The sequence below is a fragment of the Ursus maritimus genome, unplaced genomic scaffold (genome assembly GCF_017311325.1).
Source record: "Ursus maritimus isolate PB19 unplaced genomic scaffold, ASM1731132v1 scaffold_15, whole genome shotgun sequence".
In the NCBI taxonomy this organism is placed as follows: Eukaryota; Metazoa; Chordata; class Mammalia; order Carnivora; family Ursidae; genus Ursus; species Ursus maritimus.
The window spans coordinates 30076824-30099699 of NW_024423897.1; the positions used below are offsets into that span (position 1 = coordinate 30076824).

The 22876-nt window shown below is 39.4% G+C and overlaps 1 protein-coding gene across 2 annotated transcripts in view; it reads right to left on the minus strand.

Moving 5' to 3' along the window:
• Positions 1 to 15162: 15162 nt before the first annotated feature.
• Positions 15163 to 22876, minus strand: part of NNT (nicotinamide nucleotide transhydrogenase) — an 87774-nt gene continuing 80060 nt past the window's right edge. For both annotated transcript variants that reach the window (XM_040630453.1, XM_008692561.2), the window contains exons 20-22: positions 18975 to 19093; positions 17619 to 17734; positions 15163 to 16117 (exon numbers count right to left, since the gene is read on the minus strand). In XM_040630453.1, coding sequence (XP_040486387.1) covers positions 15968 to 16117; positions 17619 to 17734; positions 18975 to 19093 — 385 coding nt within the window. In that variant the 3' untranslated portion in view covers positions 15163 to 15967. The remainder of the gene's footprint in view (positions 16118 to 17618; positions 17735 to 18974; positions 19094 to 22876) is intronic.

Sequence of the window (22876 nt, forward strand, 5' to 3'; positions counted from 1 at the left end):
CAGGATAATGGATAAAATCTGAAGCTCTGGAGTCAGACGGAATGGGGATTGAATACTAGCTCGCCACTCGCTGACTATGCAACCTAGGAAAAGTGACTGAATGTCTCCAAATACCCATTTTCCTAATGGGAAGAATGGCAGTAACAGCAATGAGAACACTGGCACCTTAGTGGAGTCGTAGAAGGTGATGGCAGAGTAACTCCTTGGTGAATAGCAGCGGTCTTGTGGCCGTCATGGTCGGTCAAAGAAATCACTTACCTTTGCTTCACAGATCGTCTCATAGTTTCAGCACAAAGAACACAGATCCTATCAATCATATCACATGATGATAACCATCCGTGGGGCACAGGGACCCACATACACTACACAGAATTGTGAACAAAAACTGTGACTGATGTATTTGTTCTTGATTCTTCCTAGACGTGGACATAGCCTTTCTTCAGCTTTGGATGTATCCATTCAAATGTATGTCGTTTTCTTTTTCACATCTATCTTGTCCCCATTTGAGGAAGAATACATATTTCTTTTGAATAATTTCTTCCTCACACTCTTTTCTTTCTTTGCTGTGATACCTGCCATCTGCCGTAGCAACCTTCAGGGACTGTCAGCAACAGAAGCTCCTTGGAGAGAAGTTTGCTGTCAGTCACTGTGACATTCAATCTCAGGAACTGTAATGAGAAAACGAAACCATCTTTTCCTGAAGTTCAGAAGAAGCTAAGCTATCAGCCACCACACATTGGAACATAAATGCCTCGTGCTTGCTTCAACAGCATATATACTACAATTGGCACGACAGAAGATCAGCGTGGCCCCTGAGCAAGGACGTAAATGCCTCGACTGAGCTTGAAGGGACAGTTTGTCCCCTAAACAAATACTTGGTAAATATAAGTGAGTTTCATAGATAGAGGCAGAGTGGTGATAGGTTAGAATACTGGAATGAGAAAAAAGGGACAGAAATGCAAACTTAATTAAATTGACATTTTCATGATTTTTTTGTGACTCGGAATATACCGGTCTTCATTGATAAGTGAAACATGATGAGAAATGTGAAGAATGTCAACATTTTTGAGGGCTTCCTATGTGCCAGACACCATTTTAAGTCTTCTATATGTATTGTCACAACAATTTGATAAGGTGGAAACGACGGCACCCTCATTTTCCAAGATGAGGGAAAGAAAGTTTAAAGAGGTGAGGTCCCAAGATTACACGCTAGGAAGGGACAGATCTGGGGTAAAGTCAAGCAGTATGAATCCAGAGCCTTCTCTTTCAACTCCTATACTTTAATGCCTCTAAATGAAAACAAAGGAATATTGCCTATCACACCATTTAAAATCTAGACAATAACCCATTTCACAAAGTAACACTATGAAATAGAACGATTACTCTCCTCATGTAACAATTTAAATGGTTTTGCTTCCAGCCAAAGATTAATGCTGCATTTTAAGGAGAAGGAGAATTTTTTAATTCACTAGGTTTGGATAGTTAGCCCGCAAAACATTCAAAATTTGGTGATTGTTCTTAATGAGTATTTTTTTTTCTTTCAAGAGCTCAATATTTTTACCAAAAAGTAAGATGAGATTTTCTCCAAGTACTCTGACAACTCTAAAGGTCTGTCTTAAATTTTTCTAATTTTTCATAGCCGTATTCTATTTAATTCACAAATTTCCCCTTGGTTCCCTTTCAGTGAATAAACCGTAAACCCAGTCTTTTTCTAATTGGCTCACAAGCACCATCTAGTGAAGCAGCAGAATACTTACAGAATGGTTCCTGCTTAGAACCACGATTCCATCTGTACTAATTAAGCCTACATGAGCACCCTTCTGCTCTTCTAAAACAGAATGAGATTTGTGAAATGCAAACATTATGGCTAAGGTCAAAAACATGCATTTCAAGTTTTGTTGTTGTCTTGAATTTTTAGAAATTGAGAATCAGCTTGATTTCTATTTCCAATTCCCATAGGCCTTTCTACTACCAAAGACTATGGGTCCTCAGACAGCATAAAGCGGCACATTTCACTGTACCAAGATCCCATGGTAGTTTTGACATTTCATTTTCTATATCAGTCCATGCGCTGCTTTCTTCCTCCCCCTTTCGTTATCACACTAAAATGACTTTTTTAATATATTCACCTAATCATTTATCAAGGACAATCTTCTGCCCTCAAGAAGCTCACTGTCCAGCAGACGTAGACTTCAGGGAAATAAAGTATACAGGTGTTATGACAAAGGTAACGTGCTCATAAACTATGTTAATTACAGCGGTAGTATCCTAGAGAAGAGGCCGTTTCCATAGTGGTTGGTCAATGGTGTCAAATGTTACAGGGATGTCCAAGAAACGGAGTTCTGAGACTCACACTGGGTGATTAGGAGGTTGTTATTGACTTTCAAGAGGGTGATCTTAGCTAAGTAATTAGGGTAGGAGCCAACAGCACAGGTTTCTGAGGAGTGAAGAGGATGTGGGCAAAAGTAAACTACCCATTGGAGAGCCTGGATTAGTAAAGAAAATAGCTTTTAAGTAGAGAAGATACACTAATGTCTGATTAATGTTAAGTTCTCTTGTTGTAGAAAACCTCGATAATGTTCCACAATTTAGTGCAAAAAACCAAAACTGTAATTAAAACTCAAGAGCTTATCGGTTAGTCTCCTAAGATTATTACACAGTTTCAGCTATGCTCTGCCTCTAATCATCAACACGTCTTCATCTTTCATCTTAATTTTACATTTATTATATAAACGAGTACAGAAAGACAGGTTTTGGGGGTAATATAGAGGAAGTAGATTGTGGTTTAGCAGAATTATTAGGCCAGTAAAGAAGAAGAAAAGAGTCTAAACTGCGAGCAACTGCTGAACGAAAGACAATCTTCTGCAAAAACTCCATCAGCTCTGCTCTAAAGAAGCAACCTCAGCAGGGAACATGGACCAGCAGAAGACACGGAAGATCTCAGATGACAGCAGAGAGGACCATAAATAGAGGCAGGATGGAGATAGTGTGTGGATATGGAGAGCCACACCATTAAAAAAGGAAAAAGGAAGAAAAGGAAAACTCAGGAGCAAGCTGCACGTAAAACCTAGTGGTCCCTCTGCTAGGAGCGAAGCACCGGAGCCGTCCGGTGGCATCACACCAGAGCACCGGATTCCGTATTTCAAAAAGGTGAAGACATCTTCTGGAACAATCAACTGCCAAACACGGGCAAGAAGTGAGCAACTGTCAAATTGGTACATGAAACTCTACTTCTTTGCTTCTTTGTTTAGCATCCCAAAGAGTTCACAAATTACAAGTAGTTCCCATCCTACTACTGTTCTCTAAAAGTTAGGTGGCAACTCAGTTCTATGACCGCATCATACTATGGTTCAGAGGAGAGCCAGCCTGCCCAGGCCCAAATCCCGACCCTGCCACCTACTAAATTCACTGGACTCTGAGCTTCTACAGCTGGAAATTGGGACACCTACTCAAAGGATTTCTCTGTTGTGATTAATGAGTTATCACATTGAAAGTTTTTACAGCCACGCCTGGCACATAGTATTCAACAAATGTTAGCTATTATCATAATTAGCATGCTGATAGGAATAGAAACACAGTAAGTAGTTTCTAGAACAGGAGGATCATAGAGCTGCGGTAAATATATAGACATACCTCTCTAAATGTACAAGGGAAGACTCCTCTCTGGGTGTTTAGCAGCTTCCAAAAAGCACATGAAGCAAAAAATAAATTAAAATGCTGAATTACATTTTAAAATTTAGTGACCCGATGACAGTGGGAAATGCTGTCGATTACATCCTTTCTTCCTGGAGCTTTACTATGAATGCTATCAGTCCCTGTAATTAAAAAAAGAAAAATCCCATTGAATTTTGTTTAATCCAACATTGCCTAAACCTTTGTGACCATAGAAACAATTTTTCTCTTACCTGTCATTAGCACCACATTTTGAGAAATGCTTCTTCAGGTCAATTACTTCCCAGATATTCTAAATTGAAGAATAAACAGCAGTTATCCCTAAGGAAATAAAAGTAGAAGCTTTTGATTTCGCAACCCTCAGAGGATTATAAAAACACTATTCATAAATTGAATATTGGCTAAATCATGATTGCCATTCTTGCTCAACCCATTCAAAGTCAGAATAGCAATGTTAAAATAAAACATACAGCTCCAACACTTCCTTTTTTCTGCTTATATTAGTAAACCCACTATAAATGATTTTCTGTTTAATTATTACATATTTTAATGAAGATAAATGTGAGAACTTGAAGTGCATTAAAGCATTATAGTTCTGACTTACTCTGGTGATTGTTTTGCAGTGTATACAAATATTAAATCCCTATGTTGTACACCTGAAAATAATATAATGTTATATGTCAGTTGTACCTCTTTTAAAATAAAGCATTACACTTCTTCCTTAATAATCCAAAATTGTTTAATTATAAAAGAAAGGGAAGCTTTTAACTCTTATTGCATGGAAAAACAGGAATATTCATGGCAGCCCAGTGACGTTTTTACAAGGCATGCTAGTACTCATGTGAACTCTTATTAGTTTTCCTACTTCTGAGAAGTAGGAAATTCAGGGTAAGAATCTAAACAGAGAAGGCATTGTAAGGGAGTCCAAAATGCTCTGGAAGACTTAGCTTCGCATAGCACTCTTAACCTTGACTTCCCCTCTTGAAACATCTCATAGAGCTTTTAGAATGCCATGGGACTGCTTTCTTGCCTGCAGGAGGACTCAAACACCCAGTCCAGGCACAAAAATGTCCGAAGTAAGAAGGTAAGAGAGAAGTCAATTGTTCAGAATATCAGTTCATCCATTCATTCATTCATTTCTCTAACACATATGTGTTGAGCACATTCCACGGGTCAGAGTATATTCTAAGTATTGAGAATACTCCAGTGAGCAAAAATCAACAGGATCTCTATCTCCTTGGAGCTTATGGTTCCAGGTGGTGTAAATACAATTACTTGTAAAAAAGGTTACGTTGAAATTGCTCTGAAGAAGGCATTTGGCTCTATGAGCACCTCTAATAGGAGAATAGACTTAATCAGGGGCTTCTGGGACATTTCCCTACGAAGTATTAACGGAGCCAGGAACCGAAGGAAGAGAAGTAATTAACTGGATGACAAAATAAGGGGAAAGCCTTGCAGACGGACGTCAGTGTGTGTGCAAGGTCCTCCGGCAGGGCAGGGCCAGCTCCTCTCGGCCGCTTCCTAGGAGAGCAAACTAACAAACGAGCCCTGGCTCCACGCTGAATGACGGGGACTGAGGTTATGTGTCCACGGATAGCTGCGCATTCACCCCTGGAGATGGAAATTCTTAGCTTAGAAGAAAAAAAAATCGTTATTTAAATAATGTTGACATTTCAAGTACCAGGACAGACGGAGAAGGAAGATATTCTGGAGTAAACAGGGTTTCTAAGTGTCTCCCAACTCACGCCACCTGGAAAAATGACCACCCGTGCTCACACGAGGAAAGGGCAAGTGGAGACAATGAAACATAATAAGAAGGAATTTAAGGAAAGGGGAAAGCAGGCATAGTCAGAACTAAGTAAATGCATAGTTTTTTTTTTCTTGAAAAAAAAGAAGAAGGAACAAAGTCTGTTATTAAAACTTGGTTGTAGCTGTTTCAATCTTCCATTGCTGCGTAAAGAACCACCCCCAAACAACAAGCTGTTAGTGCACAGAATCCTGTTTATTAGGGATTCCGGCAGGGTTCAGCTGGTGATTCTCCTGTTACACGGACGTTGCTCACGCAGCTGCCTTCAGCTGCTAAGTCCAAGACAACCCCTCATCCTCCAAGACTCTCTCCAGATTGCCTCTTGTGATTCAGCCCAAGGTTCCTTACAGTATGACCACAAGCTCCCAAGAAGGACCCTTCCAAAAGGCCAAGCCCCAATGCACAAGCGCTTGTCCAGCCTCTCTCTGCATGCCACTTGTTAACGCCCGTTAGCCAAAACAAGTCATGTGGTGAAACCCACAGTCAAAGAAGGATTGATTCACATATGCAAAAACAAGAGCTCTTGGAATTTCTAAAAATGGTGTCCATCTTTCTCTGTATGCGTGCATATTCTAGAACCAAAACATTACTGAAATTTTTAGCCTCCTCCTTTTATCATACTTGCAAATGTTCTCTCCACACACCCTCACTCTATGCCAAAAAGAAGATAGATTTTACAAGTGTTTTAATCCCCCACGGCACTAGATTGTGTTCTTTGGGAAAAGCACTAATCTCTATGATAGAATAGTTCACTGAATTCAACATTCAATCCATTTGCAAAGGTGGTGAAATGTGAGACATTTGATTTTGATATTTGTTAGGAGAAATGGTTGAAATTATTAAATAAGACATTTGATCAACTGTAATTTCAATTACTTATGCCATCCCAATTCCTTCTCACCATTAATGATCACAGATCAGCTCCATTAGCATCATGACGTGTCGTGAGGGAACGGAACCAGTTAAGTTTCAGTCAGGGAAGCAGAACCACTACAAGTGATAGGAAAGAAGAGGTTTACTAGGAACGCAACTCGGCACAATTGTAGATGCTGGGGAAGAAGTGAAACCCTGTGAAATGCCATTGGCTCTGTTTCTGCTCAGGGGCCTAAAGAGACCATCAGTGAGCAGGGTTGACAACCCAACATGAGGTGGGAGAGAGTGAGGACAAACGAGCCCTTGTGTGTCTCACACTTGATAACACAGGTAGCCTGCAGAAGCTGGTGCCCTTCCCAAGTCCATGTGCATGGGCTTTGCCCTGAAAGGTGAGATGCTGAAGACAGGTATCCAACAGGAGTGAGAGGAGCTGGGGTCCCAACTTGCGCACAAGGTCAACACACGGGCCTGGAGGTGAGTCTCACAGAGCTGCAGCCGTACCCGGGGGCCCTGAACAAGCCTTCAGAGTGGTATGGCTACTGCTTTGCCTCATCTCCCACATTTCACACAATTTCTCTTGGGGATAACCTAGAATCAGACAAGGAAAGAAATTCCAGGAACCGTACTTGCAGATTAGCTAAATGGACACAAAACCACACTGACTACGGTCACCACCCATCAGAAACAGGCTTGCTTCTTGCCTGAGAGACTGATCTTTTGAGATCAACCCAGAAGTCAAAGAAAGTCCCAGACCCTCGGAAAAGGTAGAGAAACTAGTACTAGTGAGTTACCACGGTCCAGCCTCAAATGACTACTATTTCTTGATAATCTGAGCCTTCTGTAACACAAAGAATAGAGTCAGAGTCCCTCCTTCATGTGTGCTCTGACAAAGATGGGGTAAGGAACATATTGTGGAAAATACTAGCAATGTTATTTTTTATTTTACATTTGAGAGCAGTGTGAGCAAAGAGAGATTTATCAATACCAAGATTGATAAATGACTATTGAAAGGCAGTAGAAAAATAAAAAGTAATGGTGACTATTCCAAGAGTCATGACTCCGGGCCTCCTCCCCACAATAACCTGGAAAATGGCAGTCGTCTAGCACCAGAGTTTTAATTAAAACATTAATAACTATCAATTAAAACTCTGTGTTTTGTTACATATTTGAAGAGAATTATTTCCTTTGAAAAGTCTTGAATCAGTGTATTTTCACATGGTATCTCCTCCATTTAAAATGCTTGTTCCAGGGCACCTGGGTGGCTCAGTCGGTTAAGCGTCTGCCTTCAGCTCAGGTCATGGCCCCAGGGGTCCTGGGATCAAGCCCTGCATTGGTATCCCTGCTCAGTGGGGAGTCTGCTTCTCCCTCTGACTCTCCCCCCCGGGCTTGTGCTCTCTCTCTCACTTACTCTCTTTCTCTCAAATAAGATCTTTTAAAAAATAAAATAAATAAAATAAAATGCTTGTTCCTTATGTGCCTAATCATCTCTTACTTATCTTCCACAACACTTCTCTGCAAAAGCTCCCCAGAATTCCCTCCTCTTACCCAGGCAACAATAATCATTCCCTTCTATGAGCTACTTCCATAACTTGCAAATCATTTACTTTTCGCACTTCCACCAAATTATAATTTTGCATCCCATACTTCACTGCAAGGGAACATGCCGCATGTATCTGCTCCCCGGCACAGCACATGGCAAACAGTAAATAACAGCTAGGCTTGTCATTGCCTCTTGATCATGTATTTTACAGATAGGAGACCCAACTGAGTCAATGGTGGAGGGAACAGAATTCAAAACATTTCAAGAATAAGCAATTTCTTACATCACCTCATAGTCTAGAAAATGTCATTAGTGCTACCATTAACTCTTTCTATGGCTTCTTTCAGTTTAAATTGCAACTCCTTATTCCACATCCCTTCCAAAAATCTCATGCCAATGATCTCTGATTCTTCTTTCCTTTGTCATCCCCTCCCTCCACTTGGAATCTAGAAGAACTACCATAGTTTGGGTTTCACCCACCTCATGAATGCTCCCTTGGTCTCTCTTCTCGGGGGCTTTTCTTCCTCATCTCCCCCTGGCTGAGCAGTGGCCACTTCCCCTCTCACCCTCTGTTCCACCTGGACAAGCCCTCTAATCCCCCGGACTCTGGTACATTGGGAATACCTATTATGCTAAGCTTTCTACCTGATTGCCCCTTGTTGTCCCTTGCAGTCTAATTTCATACTCAAGTGGTGGCATGAAAATATTAAATCAGGGCACTTTTGAATATATCTATTATCTTCTTTGTTCTGTTTTGGCCAACTTCCTTTACTTCCAGTGGGCGGGGGGAGGAGAATATATTATTCCAGAGCAAAAAGCTTATGCATAAAATAGGAATCATGGTATTTACTGAAATGACCAACCACTTGTAATTTAAGAAGAAAAATATAGTTAATTGGCAGAAGATATAGTTCTTGCTGTTTCATCTGCCACAGGGTAATTAGGGGAACATTATGATGCTTTGTGCTCCAATTTCCCTAGTAAAAATTACAATTAATAACATACACAGAAATGATTTTTTTTTAATATTGCATCAGTACAAAAAAATTAGATGGGCTATAAATGCTAACTTGTGTTCTTAAAAAGACAATAATTATCAAAAAAGCTGTTTTTTGACCTCTTTGTCTTTGTTTCAGATGTGCTCCAACTCTGAATGAATGGTTCAACTTTGGCTATAGATTTAATACCAAAGTACTGCTGATAAGCTAATAGATTAGATGATAGAGCACTTGACCTGCCTCCCAGGGCAGAGGACCAAATGATAAACCTTCCCCCAAACAACTCAATGTCTAAATTTTTAAAAATAAAGGTCTCTGAAGCTCATATTCAGTTAGTCTCAGGAGAATAATTAAATGGCTCCTCAAAATTTCTTTTCTTGAACCATTCAAATCAATTCATTTTTTAATTATTTAAACAGAGCACTTACGACTTTCTTTGTAGAAATAACATTAATATTCCGTTCTCATACAAAGGCTTTCCAAAGTTTCACCCCAAATATAAATCGTAGCAGAAATTTGCCAAAATACATTGAGACAATTATGTCTTCCACCTTGTATATTTCTTCCTTTTCTATATTGCTTTAAACAATCTTGTAACTTCTTTTATTTCATTTATTTTTATTTATTTCATTTAGACCAAAGAGGAAATTAGAGAATGTCAATGTATAAAGATATTAGTAACCAAGACTAGGTAAAAGGAATAACAACCTCAGAGGATCCCAGACTAGACAGATGAAGACAATTATGTCTTCCACCTTGTATATTTCTTCCTTCCTATTCTATATTGCTTTAAACAATCTTGTAACTTCTTTTATTTCATTTATTTTTATTTATTTCATTTAGACCAAAGAGGAAATTAGAGAATGTCAATGTATAAAGATATTAGTAACCAAGACTAGGTAAAAGGAATAACAACCTCAGAGGATCCCAGACTAGAAAGATGAAGACCAAGGACCCCCCCACTCCACTCAGACTTCGCTGTAACTCACCCTGCTCTCTACCCCACTTTGCCTCTGAATGAAGATGTGCCCCCAGGAGTAGGAGACAGAAACATCCCGAATTAAGGTCAAGTTTCCATCAATAGGAAAAATGGGAGTTAAAGAAAGGAATTCAGTTCTGTGATAGAAAATAAAGTCATATTTTGGTACATCTGAGTTTGTGGCCTGGGAGGGGACAATTCACAGCACAAAGCTGTGGCCTGACTGACTGGCTGTTGGGTGGGATGCTGTGAAAGGTCAAAGCAGGCATGGCGGTGCGGTAGGTAGGATTCCGGAAAGCTACAGTTTTGCAAAATCTGCTCCAAAGGCTCCTTGGTTTTGCTCCTAAGGAAGAAACCACCCCAGGATTTAAGCTATTGTGTATGAGGCAAATGGGGGAAAATGGGTGGAGAGACAAATCATGACGGGATAGGCAGCCACTTCTGTCGCGCTGTGTGTGGAAACAGCCATCACTTGTTTCCTCCCCAAAATTCACATTTCTTCATGTCATTTTGTAAGTAGTTGGCGTCTTCTGGCTGAAATTTCAACTTTTTTTTTTTTTAATATATTTAAATAGTTTAGTATGACATGGTTCCTCCCTTTCGTGCCATTTTTCCTTTAGCTATTTTTGCTTGACAAACATCAACAGAGTGGTGGAGCGGACCCTGCTGCCAGCCAGGTCCAGGGTGCCATTTTCTATCGTAGGAGGCCCTGAAAACTCACAAGATGTGGACAGGACGGGGCCTCGTGCAAAATGAGCACCCGTTAACTAGTAGCTACTGCTACTATTACCCACTGAGCTACTAAAATGAGTTAGAGGGCAGAGTCTATCTGGAATTAAAAAAAAAAAAAAAGAAAAAGGTTAAGATAAACTTTCAGATAATGAGTCCTAAACAGAAGTCCATATGGAATATACCAAAAAATGCACTTCCCTCCCTCCCTCCATGCCCATGGTAACATACTTATTTAAATGCCTTTAAGCTTAATTTAGCAAAACGTGAGACCCTCCAGAAATGTGTGCATTACCAAAAGAGATTATGTAGAAAACAGTAACACTTTTCATAGTGATGCCATCATCCAACTACTTGTCCTGTATTCATCATTAAAATCCACCCGTTTGTGATGCTTAGACAGACAGCATTCTGGGTGAGCTGCATGACAGCAAGGACCAAAGCAGTACGGGTACCCTGAAATTCTTACAAGTAGAATAAGATTTTCACAAGATTTTGTCATAGTCTTTGAATGTTCTATTGGTCTCATTTACAAAGATGATTCTAATCTTTATATGACCATGTTTCCAAGTTACCATAATTATACCCAACACTAATGAAGCAGTTATCCCCAATCAGACACAAGGGTGTGGACCTAAAGTATGTCTAAGCTTCCATGCTCATAGATACCCCAATGGGACAAAACCACAGAGCCAGCTGTAATTTGCAAGAATAAAATTTTCCATGAATCGGTAAAGCCCTGAAAGCTTTTAAAGGCCTTTCCTAGAAGGAGTGATTTCTGAAGCATAGTGTTCCAGTAAACTCAGAGAATAGTGACAAAGCATTCTAAGATAAAGCCATGGCATTCTGTCTCATCCCTCTGGGGAAGCAGTTATCTCCCTACTGACAAAACACAAGGCAGTTTCTCAGTCAGCCTTTCTCCCAGTTCTCTAGAGGTGTAGAGGTGACTTTTCAGTGTGAACCCAGCATCAGCGTGTGTGTGTGTGTGTGTGTGTGTGTGTGTGTGTGTAGTAGAGGACTAGAAGCACCAGCTCCGGATGCAGCTCACCAGGCACAGATCTGCGCCCTGGGGGTCAGCGTTGTACTCTTGCGGAAAGTGCGCTCCCTAAGCGGAACAAAGAAGAGGGAAAGCGAGGCTGGCTGACAGCGGTGCGCTGGCTTTTGGAAAATTGGCTCCAGAAAAGGGCTGATTTAGATAAAATTTCACGGGCTAAATCTGAAACTAAATCTAGTTCTACACCTTACTGGAGAAGTTTCCAAGCTTCGTTTTTCCTGTAGTAAGTCAAAAACTAAGTAGGTGGATGGGGGGGGAAATGGCCTTATTTGAATTTCTGAATGGTCCATTTCCTTGGGGCTTTACTCCTCCCTATACTTACACAAATCACATCGCTGCTGTGTTGTTCATCTTCCCAAATGCAACAGGAAGGAGGATGCGAAAGTTTAGATCTTCCTCTTCTGTCTTTATAATAAATAGGAACACCTCCAATCCCTTGCCCTAAGTTCTCAGTTCCTTTTTCACATCTCTCCATCGTTGGGGGAAGGAACTAGCTACCATCTTCCCATGTGTCATCTGCGTACCCCAAATCCACATCACCTCAATTCTTCTCAAAGTCTGTGACAAACACTTTTACTCCCCACCATTCTATCGCTGTCACGTGTACTTCCCCCAAACTCAGAGTCACCTGAGGTGAGCTGCATCCCTCTCTCCCCCTCTCCATCCAGTACCTTCATGCCGTTGTTATCCACAATGACTCACACAACACAGCCCAAGCACCCAGATCTCTCAAGGGCTGGTCTGGTCTCCGAGCAAAATTTGAAATACAGGGGCAAACTGGACTCCGTATCCTTTAGGCTATCTTTTCATTAGTATTAATCTTCAGAAATAGGCTTTTGGAAAGAATTGGAAAGCAGAGTTCAAAGTTGTGATCTTTGGCAAGAATATAAAGTACAAGTATTTTACATCGAATGAGGTAGTCATACGCTTTCACAATCACCATGACAGAGATACAGTATCTCCCTTTAGTTGAGGTCAAGGTTTTAAAGTTCTCCATAATCATAAACTGGCCTTTCTCTATCTATCTATCCAATACAGTTTTCCACTCTTCCCCCAAAAAATATCTACCAAGATCCAACTCTTTCTTTCTACCACTATCTGAATCATTATATGTCAGAGTTTCAAGTATTCACCATTCTAATTACTGCCTCGTCATCTACATCACTAGTTTATCCAAAAGGTTTCCTTCCAGAATTACAGTATACACCACGGTAAATGTCTGTATAACCACTTAAATAGTGAACAGTTCAATTCTTTAGCCCAATATATAACTTCTAAAAGTTTAAGAACAGCAATCTTAAGTGCTTCAAAATCCAAATGTTACCATTTCTGCTCCTTTACTAAACTAACACTTTAAGTTTCACTTAAAGTTTTTTTTTCCCCTCCTTGTTAATTAAACTAATCCTTCTTTCCTTTGAGAATCTAAAGAGCAGTGCGAATATACAAGTTGCTGCCACTGGAGTATAGAGTTTTGGTTGTTTTCTTTTTTTCTCTTACCATTCTGACCCAATAACATTTGTTGGCGAAGACTCTCAAAAACTGGCAAGAGCTATAAATTAGACATTTGAACTATTCTCCCCTCGCTATCCAAAAGAGCTGTCCAACTTTCCAGTACTAAAATGCTTTTACTCGTAAGACTTATGCCTTAAGGGACTTGAAAATTTGCCTCTCAGTCAGATGAACACATGGGTTATGAGTTATTAATTATACATAATAAGGCTTTGGGATAGGATAAATTGAACTAAACCTTAAAGCTGACTGATACGTAATACATCCCATATTTGTGTTGGATGACAAAACAGCAAAATCTCAAAGTTAAGGCCATGACTTGGATGGAATCAGAAAGGCCAAGGCCCACTATCCAGATTCATTACCAAATACCTAACTGTTATTCCCTGAGTCCATAAACGCCCGAAACGCCCACTGCAGAGAAAGATTAGTCCTCTTTCAGGCCTCTCTATTCCAATTCCTAGAAAAAAATGTAGAGAGAGAATGATAAAAAGATTTATATGCCAGAAAACTGTCCACAGTTAGACAGACAGAAACATACATATAATGTATTAAAATTTATACATTTACTTATATACATTCTTTACTTAGATGTGTAACTTTAAACACAAACTCTCAATTTAAGACAAACAAGAGAAAATAAACGGTTGTTAAAAAGGCATAAAAGACACATCAACATTAGCCTTTCACTGCCTATGTGGTTTTGTTTTTGTTTTTGTTTTGTTTTGTTTTTTTGGTAACAGACTACGGGGTACAATGGATTTTTTTTTAATTATTTCTAATTGAATATCAATATATACTGTGAGCAATACAAGAATAAAAAGAAATCAGATCTTCCAGTTGTATGACTTAGCAGAAAATAAAGAATTATAAAACAGGATGGATGAAGATTATTTTTGTTGATATTAGATTTTACCATAAATAACCCAAGGCCACCAACTTTTAGGAGTATTAATTTAAGAAATTATGTACCCAAAAATCATTTAAATACCCTCACCAATAAAGTAAAATAAAACCACCTGAACGTTCGTTCAATTCAGTTAACACAACTGGATGACCAAGGACTAATGGGCAGCAAAGAATGAAGTCCTATCTTTTAAAAATACAGAAAAGTGCTTACTATAAATAACAAAAATAAACAAATCCAAGTATAATTATTTTTAGTTTAAGCTGAATGCAGGAATTATCTCAAAAACAACAACAAAAACAAAAAAACCACCACCAACAAAAACAATCCAAGTTGCTGTTTTCCAGACGTACCTACTACTTTGAGAAAGGGAAAAGGATATAAATAAAGATACTATTTATTTTCTAGTAGAATTTTCATGCTATAATTCAGACTTGAGGTTACTAATGACCTGAGATCCATTAGCAAATTGCATTTACCACTTAAAAATTAAAAAGGAGTCTTTCCTGCTTTAAAACATATGTACACACACACAAACACATACACACACGTAGATCTAATCTCAGGCACAGCAAAACGGAATTTGATTACCAAACCAACAGAGACTGTGAGTTGTAAACGGAATAAACACGAGCATTACAGTAAAAGAATTCACACCAGTTATTTCTGTTTCTGGTTTAGAGAGAGTTTTTATGTGTTTATAATTGTTTCGAGAAAAACTTAGTACCAAATTAGTTATATAGAGAGGAAGATATTGCAAGTATTCCTCACACATTCACCTATATAGAGCTTTTGGCATGATAGCAAAGTCACAAAGAAAATCTACACTTTTACTGCAAAATGACATGATCTTTACTGGTGCTTAAACAAAGAGGTAGCTAAAAAAAAAAGTGCCACCATTTTTCTCATATGTCATCAATTACATAAGACCTCAAAACACACTCTGATTTGGGAGAAAAAAAAAATTCTTGTCAACAGTTAAGAGACCAATTAATTTCATCTACTTCATAGTAGCAAGTCTTCCCCAAATGTTAGTAACAGGCAGAACTATTCACTTTAGCCCTTTGTTACCAGAGACAATTGCTACATCTCTACACAATGATGAACTCATTTTATTAGTAAATACTTGAATTCCATTCAAGTGCACTTAAATACAGTAATACACTTTATAAATTGATTGAAATTTTAAAAAGAACTCTGATTGGAAATGGGATTTTTAAAAATACAATATTGATTACAAATTACATGTTTCATTGGTGTCCTGGTGAAAATACAAAGCAAATGATTTGTTTCCAGCATCTCTGAAAGCTTATCTAGTCCTTTAATGTATTAAAATAGAGGTCAGAAAATACATCCCTGAAACCTAGAATTGGAAGTACAGTTCCCAGAGTTGAAGCCAATTTGATATGGTTAATTCGGATTATGGTTAAATGGTAAGAGGATAGCTCAGGAGTTGACAAAAGTTTCAAATTAGTAACATTTGTCGAAAAAACATAAATGAAGGTTTACCGGGTCAGATTTTTCAGTACTAAGATCCTAAAGATTTAATTTCTTAAAACACTGCTGACTATTGAGGAAAAAAAAAAAAAAAAAAAAAAAAAAAAAACCAAATGGATTACAACTAAAATGAGGCTGTTTTTTCTCCCTTTATAAAATACTTTTGGAATTCATACCACAAAAAATATGCACAGAAAGACATGTGGAATTTTCAATCTTTTTTTTTAATCGAGGGATCACTGCTCCTGAAAAATCTCCCTGCTTGCTTTGCTTTCTTCAGTCTTCTTTTTCTTCCAAGAGCTTTGCTACAGATGTCTATCAGCTGGACATAGCGATACTTTATTTGCCTGTTCCCACAACGGAAGAGGTGGCTTTGTCAGACAACAGCTTGGTCTTCAAAAGTTACTTCTGGTAGGATTCTCTCACTTTTGCCTGCAGAGCGTCACACGTCTTCTTGGCATCGCCTAGAAGCATGGCCGTGTTGGGTTTGTAGAAGATGGGATTGTCCACTGCAGCGTAGCCAACACCCAAGGACCTCTTCATAACAATGACCTAAAGAGCAAAGATGAAGGGAGAGAGTGAGTGTATTGAACAGACTGGCCCAGGACGTGACAGACAGGCCAACAGCGCCCCGCCCCAGCTTTGAATGAAGCATGTCCCCCACTCCTGACTCCTGAGCACACAGACTTCTATGACACACAGGGAGCGTTTTCCAAATGCACGGTTACATTGTATTAACTTTCATCTGCCCGTGATAACAATCATGTTAACAATAGTTTATCTATGAATGATAAGATTACAAGAGATTTTCTTACTGCTTTTCTCCATAAAGACTATGTAACATTTTCTAGTCAAGAAAAATAAGCATCTTTCTGTGGTGGGCTTAAGAGAATGAATTTAGCACATAAACTTCTGCTACGAATCCTAAGATAAATGTAGCTGAGTGGGAAAATGGTATGATTCTTATTCTATCACTTTAAAGCACATCAGAAGTTTCCACGATGAAAGCCCAAAGAGCAATCCAGCCCATCGCAGGGCAGAGCTAATAACTAATATTATGCTCCTACAAAGCAAAATGGAAGAAGTAAGCCTATCTCTAATACTGATGTGTCACAGTCATTTACAATTACATGAATTATGGGCGATGCTATTCAGTTAAATATCAAGTCAGTTCTTAAGGAAATGGAAAGACCTTCTGTGGTAGTCTAGGACATGTAATCTATCTTGAAATAAGAGCAATATAAATTTACTCACACTTCACACAGCCTTGGTACAGTAATGCATTCTGCAAACTCTCAAATAGTGATGGCCAATGCAATAATTTTTCATCTCTACATGAGCAAGTGTGTATCTCACCCACCACAAATTTCAAGCTGACAAATTTTCCATAAAAAGAAACAAAATTAAACAGAAATGTACATTACATAATTATGACTGTTAAAATGCAGATCTGACCTGAGAGTGGGAAAGAGACCTGCCCTCCGCCGGGGCAGGGGAAACGTACAAGCCTTTGAGTTCTCTGTAACCCAGCAGCTAGCTTCCATAGAGGTGAGGTGCACAAGCAAGCCGCGCTTCCTCATGCCACGTTATAGTTTGGATTTCTAAATCACCTTTCTTCTGGACACTCCATAACAACAACAAATTCCCTTTCGAAAAAATTAAATGAAAAAATGTGCTCGTCTTCGTATATGAAGGCGATGATACTGACTCACTGTCCCAGAGGGAAGCCATCTGCTTCACTGGACTCTATCTGGAAGTCAGCCAGACTCATTCCAAAAGCTCACAGCTCTTTTTTCAGCCATGGTTACAGATTTTGTTAATCCATCCACATAATATCATCTAGTTCGAATGGTGACCAGGGCATTTATTTGGGTTCTCTGGTGACCACCGAATAGACAAAGCTGGATATAAAGAGCTGGGCCCTACACCCACCCTAGGTCCTGGGGCTCCCAGACGGTCTCAGCCCTCCTCACCAAGCAAACCAGGACAGCTCTGCGTGCGTGTTTCAGGAGACATTTGATTATTAGAATGAAACACAAGCCTGAAACCTTACCTGCTTGGATTTCCAGACCTCGAGGACTGGCATGCCTGCAATAATAGAGTTGGGGTCTTCTTGAGCTGCTGAATTCACAGTGTCATTAGCTCCAATCACAAGGACCAAATCGGTGTCTACATGATAAAGGAAAAAAAGAGAAAATAAAAACCTCAAATGGGTCGTTTTCATTTTTTTCAGGCAAATTACAGTGATCTGGACTTTACAATAACAATAACAGAAGCTACTATTTATAGGATGCACACTTGTGCCAGTCACTGTACAAAGAGTTTTATCAGAGAGGTTCAGTAAATTAGCCAATGTCACACAGCTAAAAAGCAGTAGGTCCTTCATCTCAACCTGAGCACCCTGACTGGAGCTTGCATTATTCTGCTTCCCCTCCCCCCAGTGGATCTACCTAATCTGACTTTTACAGTTTTTTTATTATCTCCCAATGATCTTGTCAGTTATATTATTTTATAAGATTTGCATCCCATTTTCATCTTTTAAAATGACCACATAAGATGCTATTTGATGCCCGAAAGAAAATGGTCTAAGGGTCTGTACCGTATTAAAGCTGTGTCCATAATTCCTGGAACTGGCAGGTTTCACACATAATTTAGCAACAGTGAAATCTGAAAGGGAGCATAAAATGGCCCAAATTCTCTCTTTAAGGACTATGATATAAATTACCTTAGAACTTTGCCAAAAATGCCATGTGAATGTAGATATACACACAACTTCATTATTTTTCTCTAATAAACAGTATTTTTTAAGTTTACAGTGGATACTTGCCAGAAGGAACCGGTTTAATTTTAACAAACATGATCTTGAGCCAAATGTCATTAACATTCAACATCTACCCAACGACAGCCATAAAGTACGGCACCTTATCTAGTGAAGTGCTCGTACTTTAAAAGAAAACGGAAGACTACTTTATTGATCATGAGTTGGCACAATTGGAAACCAGTAAAATCTCAGACGCTGACAAGAATTAGACATTAAATTATTAACAGGAGCAATTTCATAAATGAGGAACCTGGGGCTGAGTATCTAATTCCAGAAGTGAGAGTCAGAACCTAGATCCCAAAGCCAGGTCTCCGCAGAGTCCCTCTGCAATGAGGTCCACCGCCTCCCAAGATTTTCACCACCTTTCCGATCTCCTCATAGGCACCAAACTGCCCGTACCGCTCACAAGCCTGTCGTACCTTACTCAGTACCATCATTCATTTATTTCATTTCAACTGCACACCTACTAGGAGCAGGTTACTCTTCATCTGACTAGTAGGTCTTCAGTAATCCCACAGTGTCTGTCCTAAGACTGGCATCACTTTCTTCGGACTAAGAACAAGCTTCACCATCGCCCCCACCACTTACCTGGGAAATCATGGTTGATCTCGTCCATTTCCAGCACAATATCATATGGCACCCCAGCCTCAGCCAGCAGCACATTAAGCTGACCAGGCATCCGGCCTGCAACTGGGTGAATTCCAAACCTAGACATGAAACAAATGAACCGTTGGCCTTGCATGATGGGCCAAAATGTACAGAGACCCCAACATCACGTCCAAATCTGCACACTTTGTTCTCTATACCTCTGCTCTTCCAGGTACTATCTGATCTCTGCAAGAGGGGCTAGACCTAGTCCAGATACATGATCAATCTACAAATATTGAAGTTGGAAGTTTAATCTCTCAGTATACACACATGATAACTCCTCTCAAGAAATAAGTGTAACCTTAGAAACTGACTCTTCATATGTTTTAAGTACAATGAATTTCCAACAACATTAATAAATAATATCACCTTACATTTAATAACCATTATGTTCTCTCATGATACTTTCTGATAAATCTTGCATCTTTAAAAACTTACGTAAGTCAGCCTGGAATTAAACACTTGACACGCAAAATCAACATTATTCCATCAAAAGCTGACTCCACATTCAACTTTAACCTCTACGTTCAAAGCTGGAGAAATAAAATATTGTCATGTACAGGAGTTAAAGGCCTCCAATCTTTCCGAGAGTGATATGAAGCATAACTCTGCATCCCAGGAGAAATGGGATAGCAACATGCTGGAGTGTTTCAAAGAGAGAGTAAGACAAAAATCAGAGGTCCACACTTTTATTAGGGCAAAAGAAATCAAAGCATCAAGCAATTTCTTTCAACCACAACCATGATGGGATCTTTGGGGTTATTTAATCCAGCCTCTTGCCCACAGTACTGATCTCTGTCTCCTCAGCACTGGGCACCATGCTTGACACATAGGAGTGTCGATAAGGAGTGAGAGTGAGTGAGTGAGTGAGTGAGTGAGTGAATGAGTGAATGAATCCACGAAGAAATGCACTTTATAGTAGTTCTTGGCAGGGACCGATCCAACCTCAGCTTAAATACCTTCATTAACTAGAATCTTACTTCTTCCTGAGGTCTGTTCCATTACTAGACCATCCCAATAATTACATCACACACTTTCTCTCTCTCTCTCTCACACACACACACGTTCATATTCAGCCAGAGAACCCCCATCTCATTGCTTTCCAAGGTCTGTAGTTTTGCCAGCTGGAGCCTTAATGAGTCTACTCCCTCTTTCATGCGTGGACTCCTCTGAGCTATCCTAGGTGCCTACTAAGGCAAACATCCTCAGTTCCTTCAACTATTCACTGCCGACAGGACCCACTGCTGCCCTCGTCGCCTGTTTCTACATTGTCAGTATCCAGCTCAAACCTCAGGCCCCCAAAGTGAATACAGTATCCTGGATGTGACCTAGATGCAAACGGCACAGCAAGAAAATCACATCCTGAGACCTTTCACCGACAACGCCTGAGTCTGCACCGGCCTTTACCACGACGTGGTGCTGGCTCCTACAGAAGCTACGGTTGCTTAAGATGCCCTGTTACCTTTCATGGTGACTACTGCCAAGTAGTACTCCCCGCTTCTAACACAAGTCCTGCTAGGATCAGATTAAAGCAACAGAGGAATTAATGCCTCCCCCAAAAGTAGGCCTGAAAAGAGCTTTAAAATGGCCTTTTATATTGCCCAAATAGCTGATAAATGATACTCTACATCTTTAGAAGTGATAATGAAGAGCCTAAATTATCGGGGGTCTTGTAATTGGGGAGGAAAAAAGACATCAAGTGACAGGTATTCTTCTATCGAATTCACTTTTGTATCGTCTTCCTTCTGGGATCACTGAATGTTCCTTAAATAACAATTTATGTTAACAAAACAAAAACAAAACCAGAAACCCTGGGCTAAAAGGACACAAAACAGTTACCTCTAAGCAGTTATACAAGAGACAATCATTTTACTTCTCTTTTTTTAATATATGTTCCCAATTTTCTATGAGAATGTATACTTTTGTGGGGGGATCAAACCATGTCATTGAAGGTCTTCTGGGAAACTTTGAAGGGCTAGAAGGACAATGAGATCAATGTCCTTGGCCCAGCTGGTATCTTCCCAGTTTCACAGTTGCCAAAAGGAGGAAGATGTACAACTTTCTAGGGTGGAAAAAAATTACCTTCACTTAAAATAAGTTAACACTTCATGCTCTTCTATTGTAATACAATTTACAAATGATTTCTCATATATCGTTTCCTTCTATCCCTAATCATCTTTTAAAAATCTCCATCAAGAGTTAGAATGTAGAGCAAGTGATTCAAGCCCAGTCCTCAGTTAAACAAACAAGGCTGTAGAGCTGCGCTCCGCTAACAAAAAGAAGCAAGACCGTAGATCTGTTCTGGCCCAATGGCTAACGCTGCCTCTTCGTGAAGTGCTATGGAGTTTACACAACTTCCGCAGTATGTAGCTAGGCTGGGATTCAAACTCAGGTCCTTCTGCCTCAAGAGTCTGAACTTTTAACTACTACATAATATAGGAGAATAGTCAGGCAATTTGAGAGGGATTTCTGCTGAGTTAACAGCTCCGGTTTACTAGTTGTGTTGACGTTGGGCAGGTTCCTGAAGGACTCTCTCTGTCTCAGTTCTCCCACAGAGTAGTAACCAGCTGTTACTATAAGCCCACATCCTGCCAAGGGCTAGAGAAAACTCTGCATAGAACAGACTTGAGAAATACCTATTTATCTCTGCTTGAAGGAGTTCCAAATATCCAATTCACAGTGTTCTTTGAGAATAATTGAGAACCCAGAAAGTTTTCAACAACGCTATGAGCTACAAAACAAAATAAGTTAAATATTTGCATGAACAAAGAGACACAGGAGAAAAATATGTCTCAGTATATGAAGTAGCTACAACAACTTAAAACATTTACGAGCACCTGCTGAATGCTGGGGAAGTCGATTCCAAAAACAAGTACTCGGGGTGGGAGCTAGAAGTTACCTGGACAGAATGCACTATTTCAATCTCTTTCCACTACGTCATCATCTTTCCCTCAGTGGGCTAGCTGTAGTTTTATTCTAGTGAAAATAAAATTAAGGACAGTCATTAGTTCACTCCAGACCATGGTCACCCAAACTCATCACCTCGTAAGGTTTTAAAATCTTTAACCACAAAGTCTCCTGTCATTTTGGGGACTGTCACAGTTCGACGCTTGAGTATAATTTTAAAATGTTCTCTAAGGACAAGATTGCTTTCTTTTTAAACTGCACATTGCTATCCTAATGTCATAATCTATACCAAACCAGAGTTTTCAATCACTCCTGAAAACAAAAGAAGGCAAAATACTGACAATTGATGTTCCCATTCTTCATGTAGTAAACGCAAACTGTACTGTGGCTCTTTTCACGCTGTCTCAGAGCAAGCACTTCTGCAAAGTCAAACGGACTCTTAGGTTGGGGTACCTACTTTAAAATTTTAGTATTTTTTACAGTGGCAATAACAAAATATTTTTTAAAAAATTCTCCAGGAATCAAACCTGATGCTCAATAAATGGGGTTTATTATTACTAAACCTCAAATACGAATATAAATATCATTTTAATACTTTAATAATAATATAGTATTTTAGGGACTCCTGGCTGGCTCAGTTGGAAGAGCATGTAACTCTTGATCTCAGGGAACTGAGTTCGAGCCCCATGTTGGGTATGGAGCCTATTTTTAAAAATTTTTAAAAAGAAAGGAAGAAGGAAAAAATAATAGTATAGTACTTTAAGCATGAATATAAAAAAAAAAACAGACCTAGAGAAAGTGCATTATATTGAAATTACTAAAATTCACTCCAAAGCCTGCTGATTGCATGAATTTAGAAGAAGACAAGACATGATGAATGGAAGTTTCAAAGGTGCTTGATTTTGTGAACAACGGCAGGATGGTTCTCTCACATT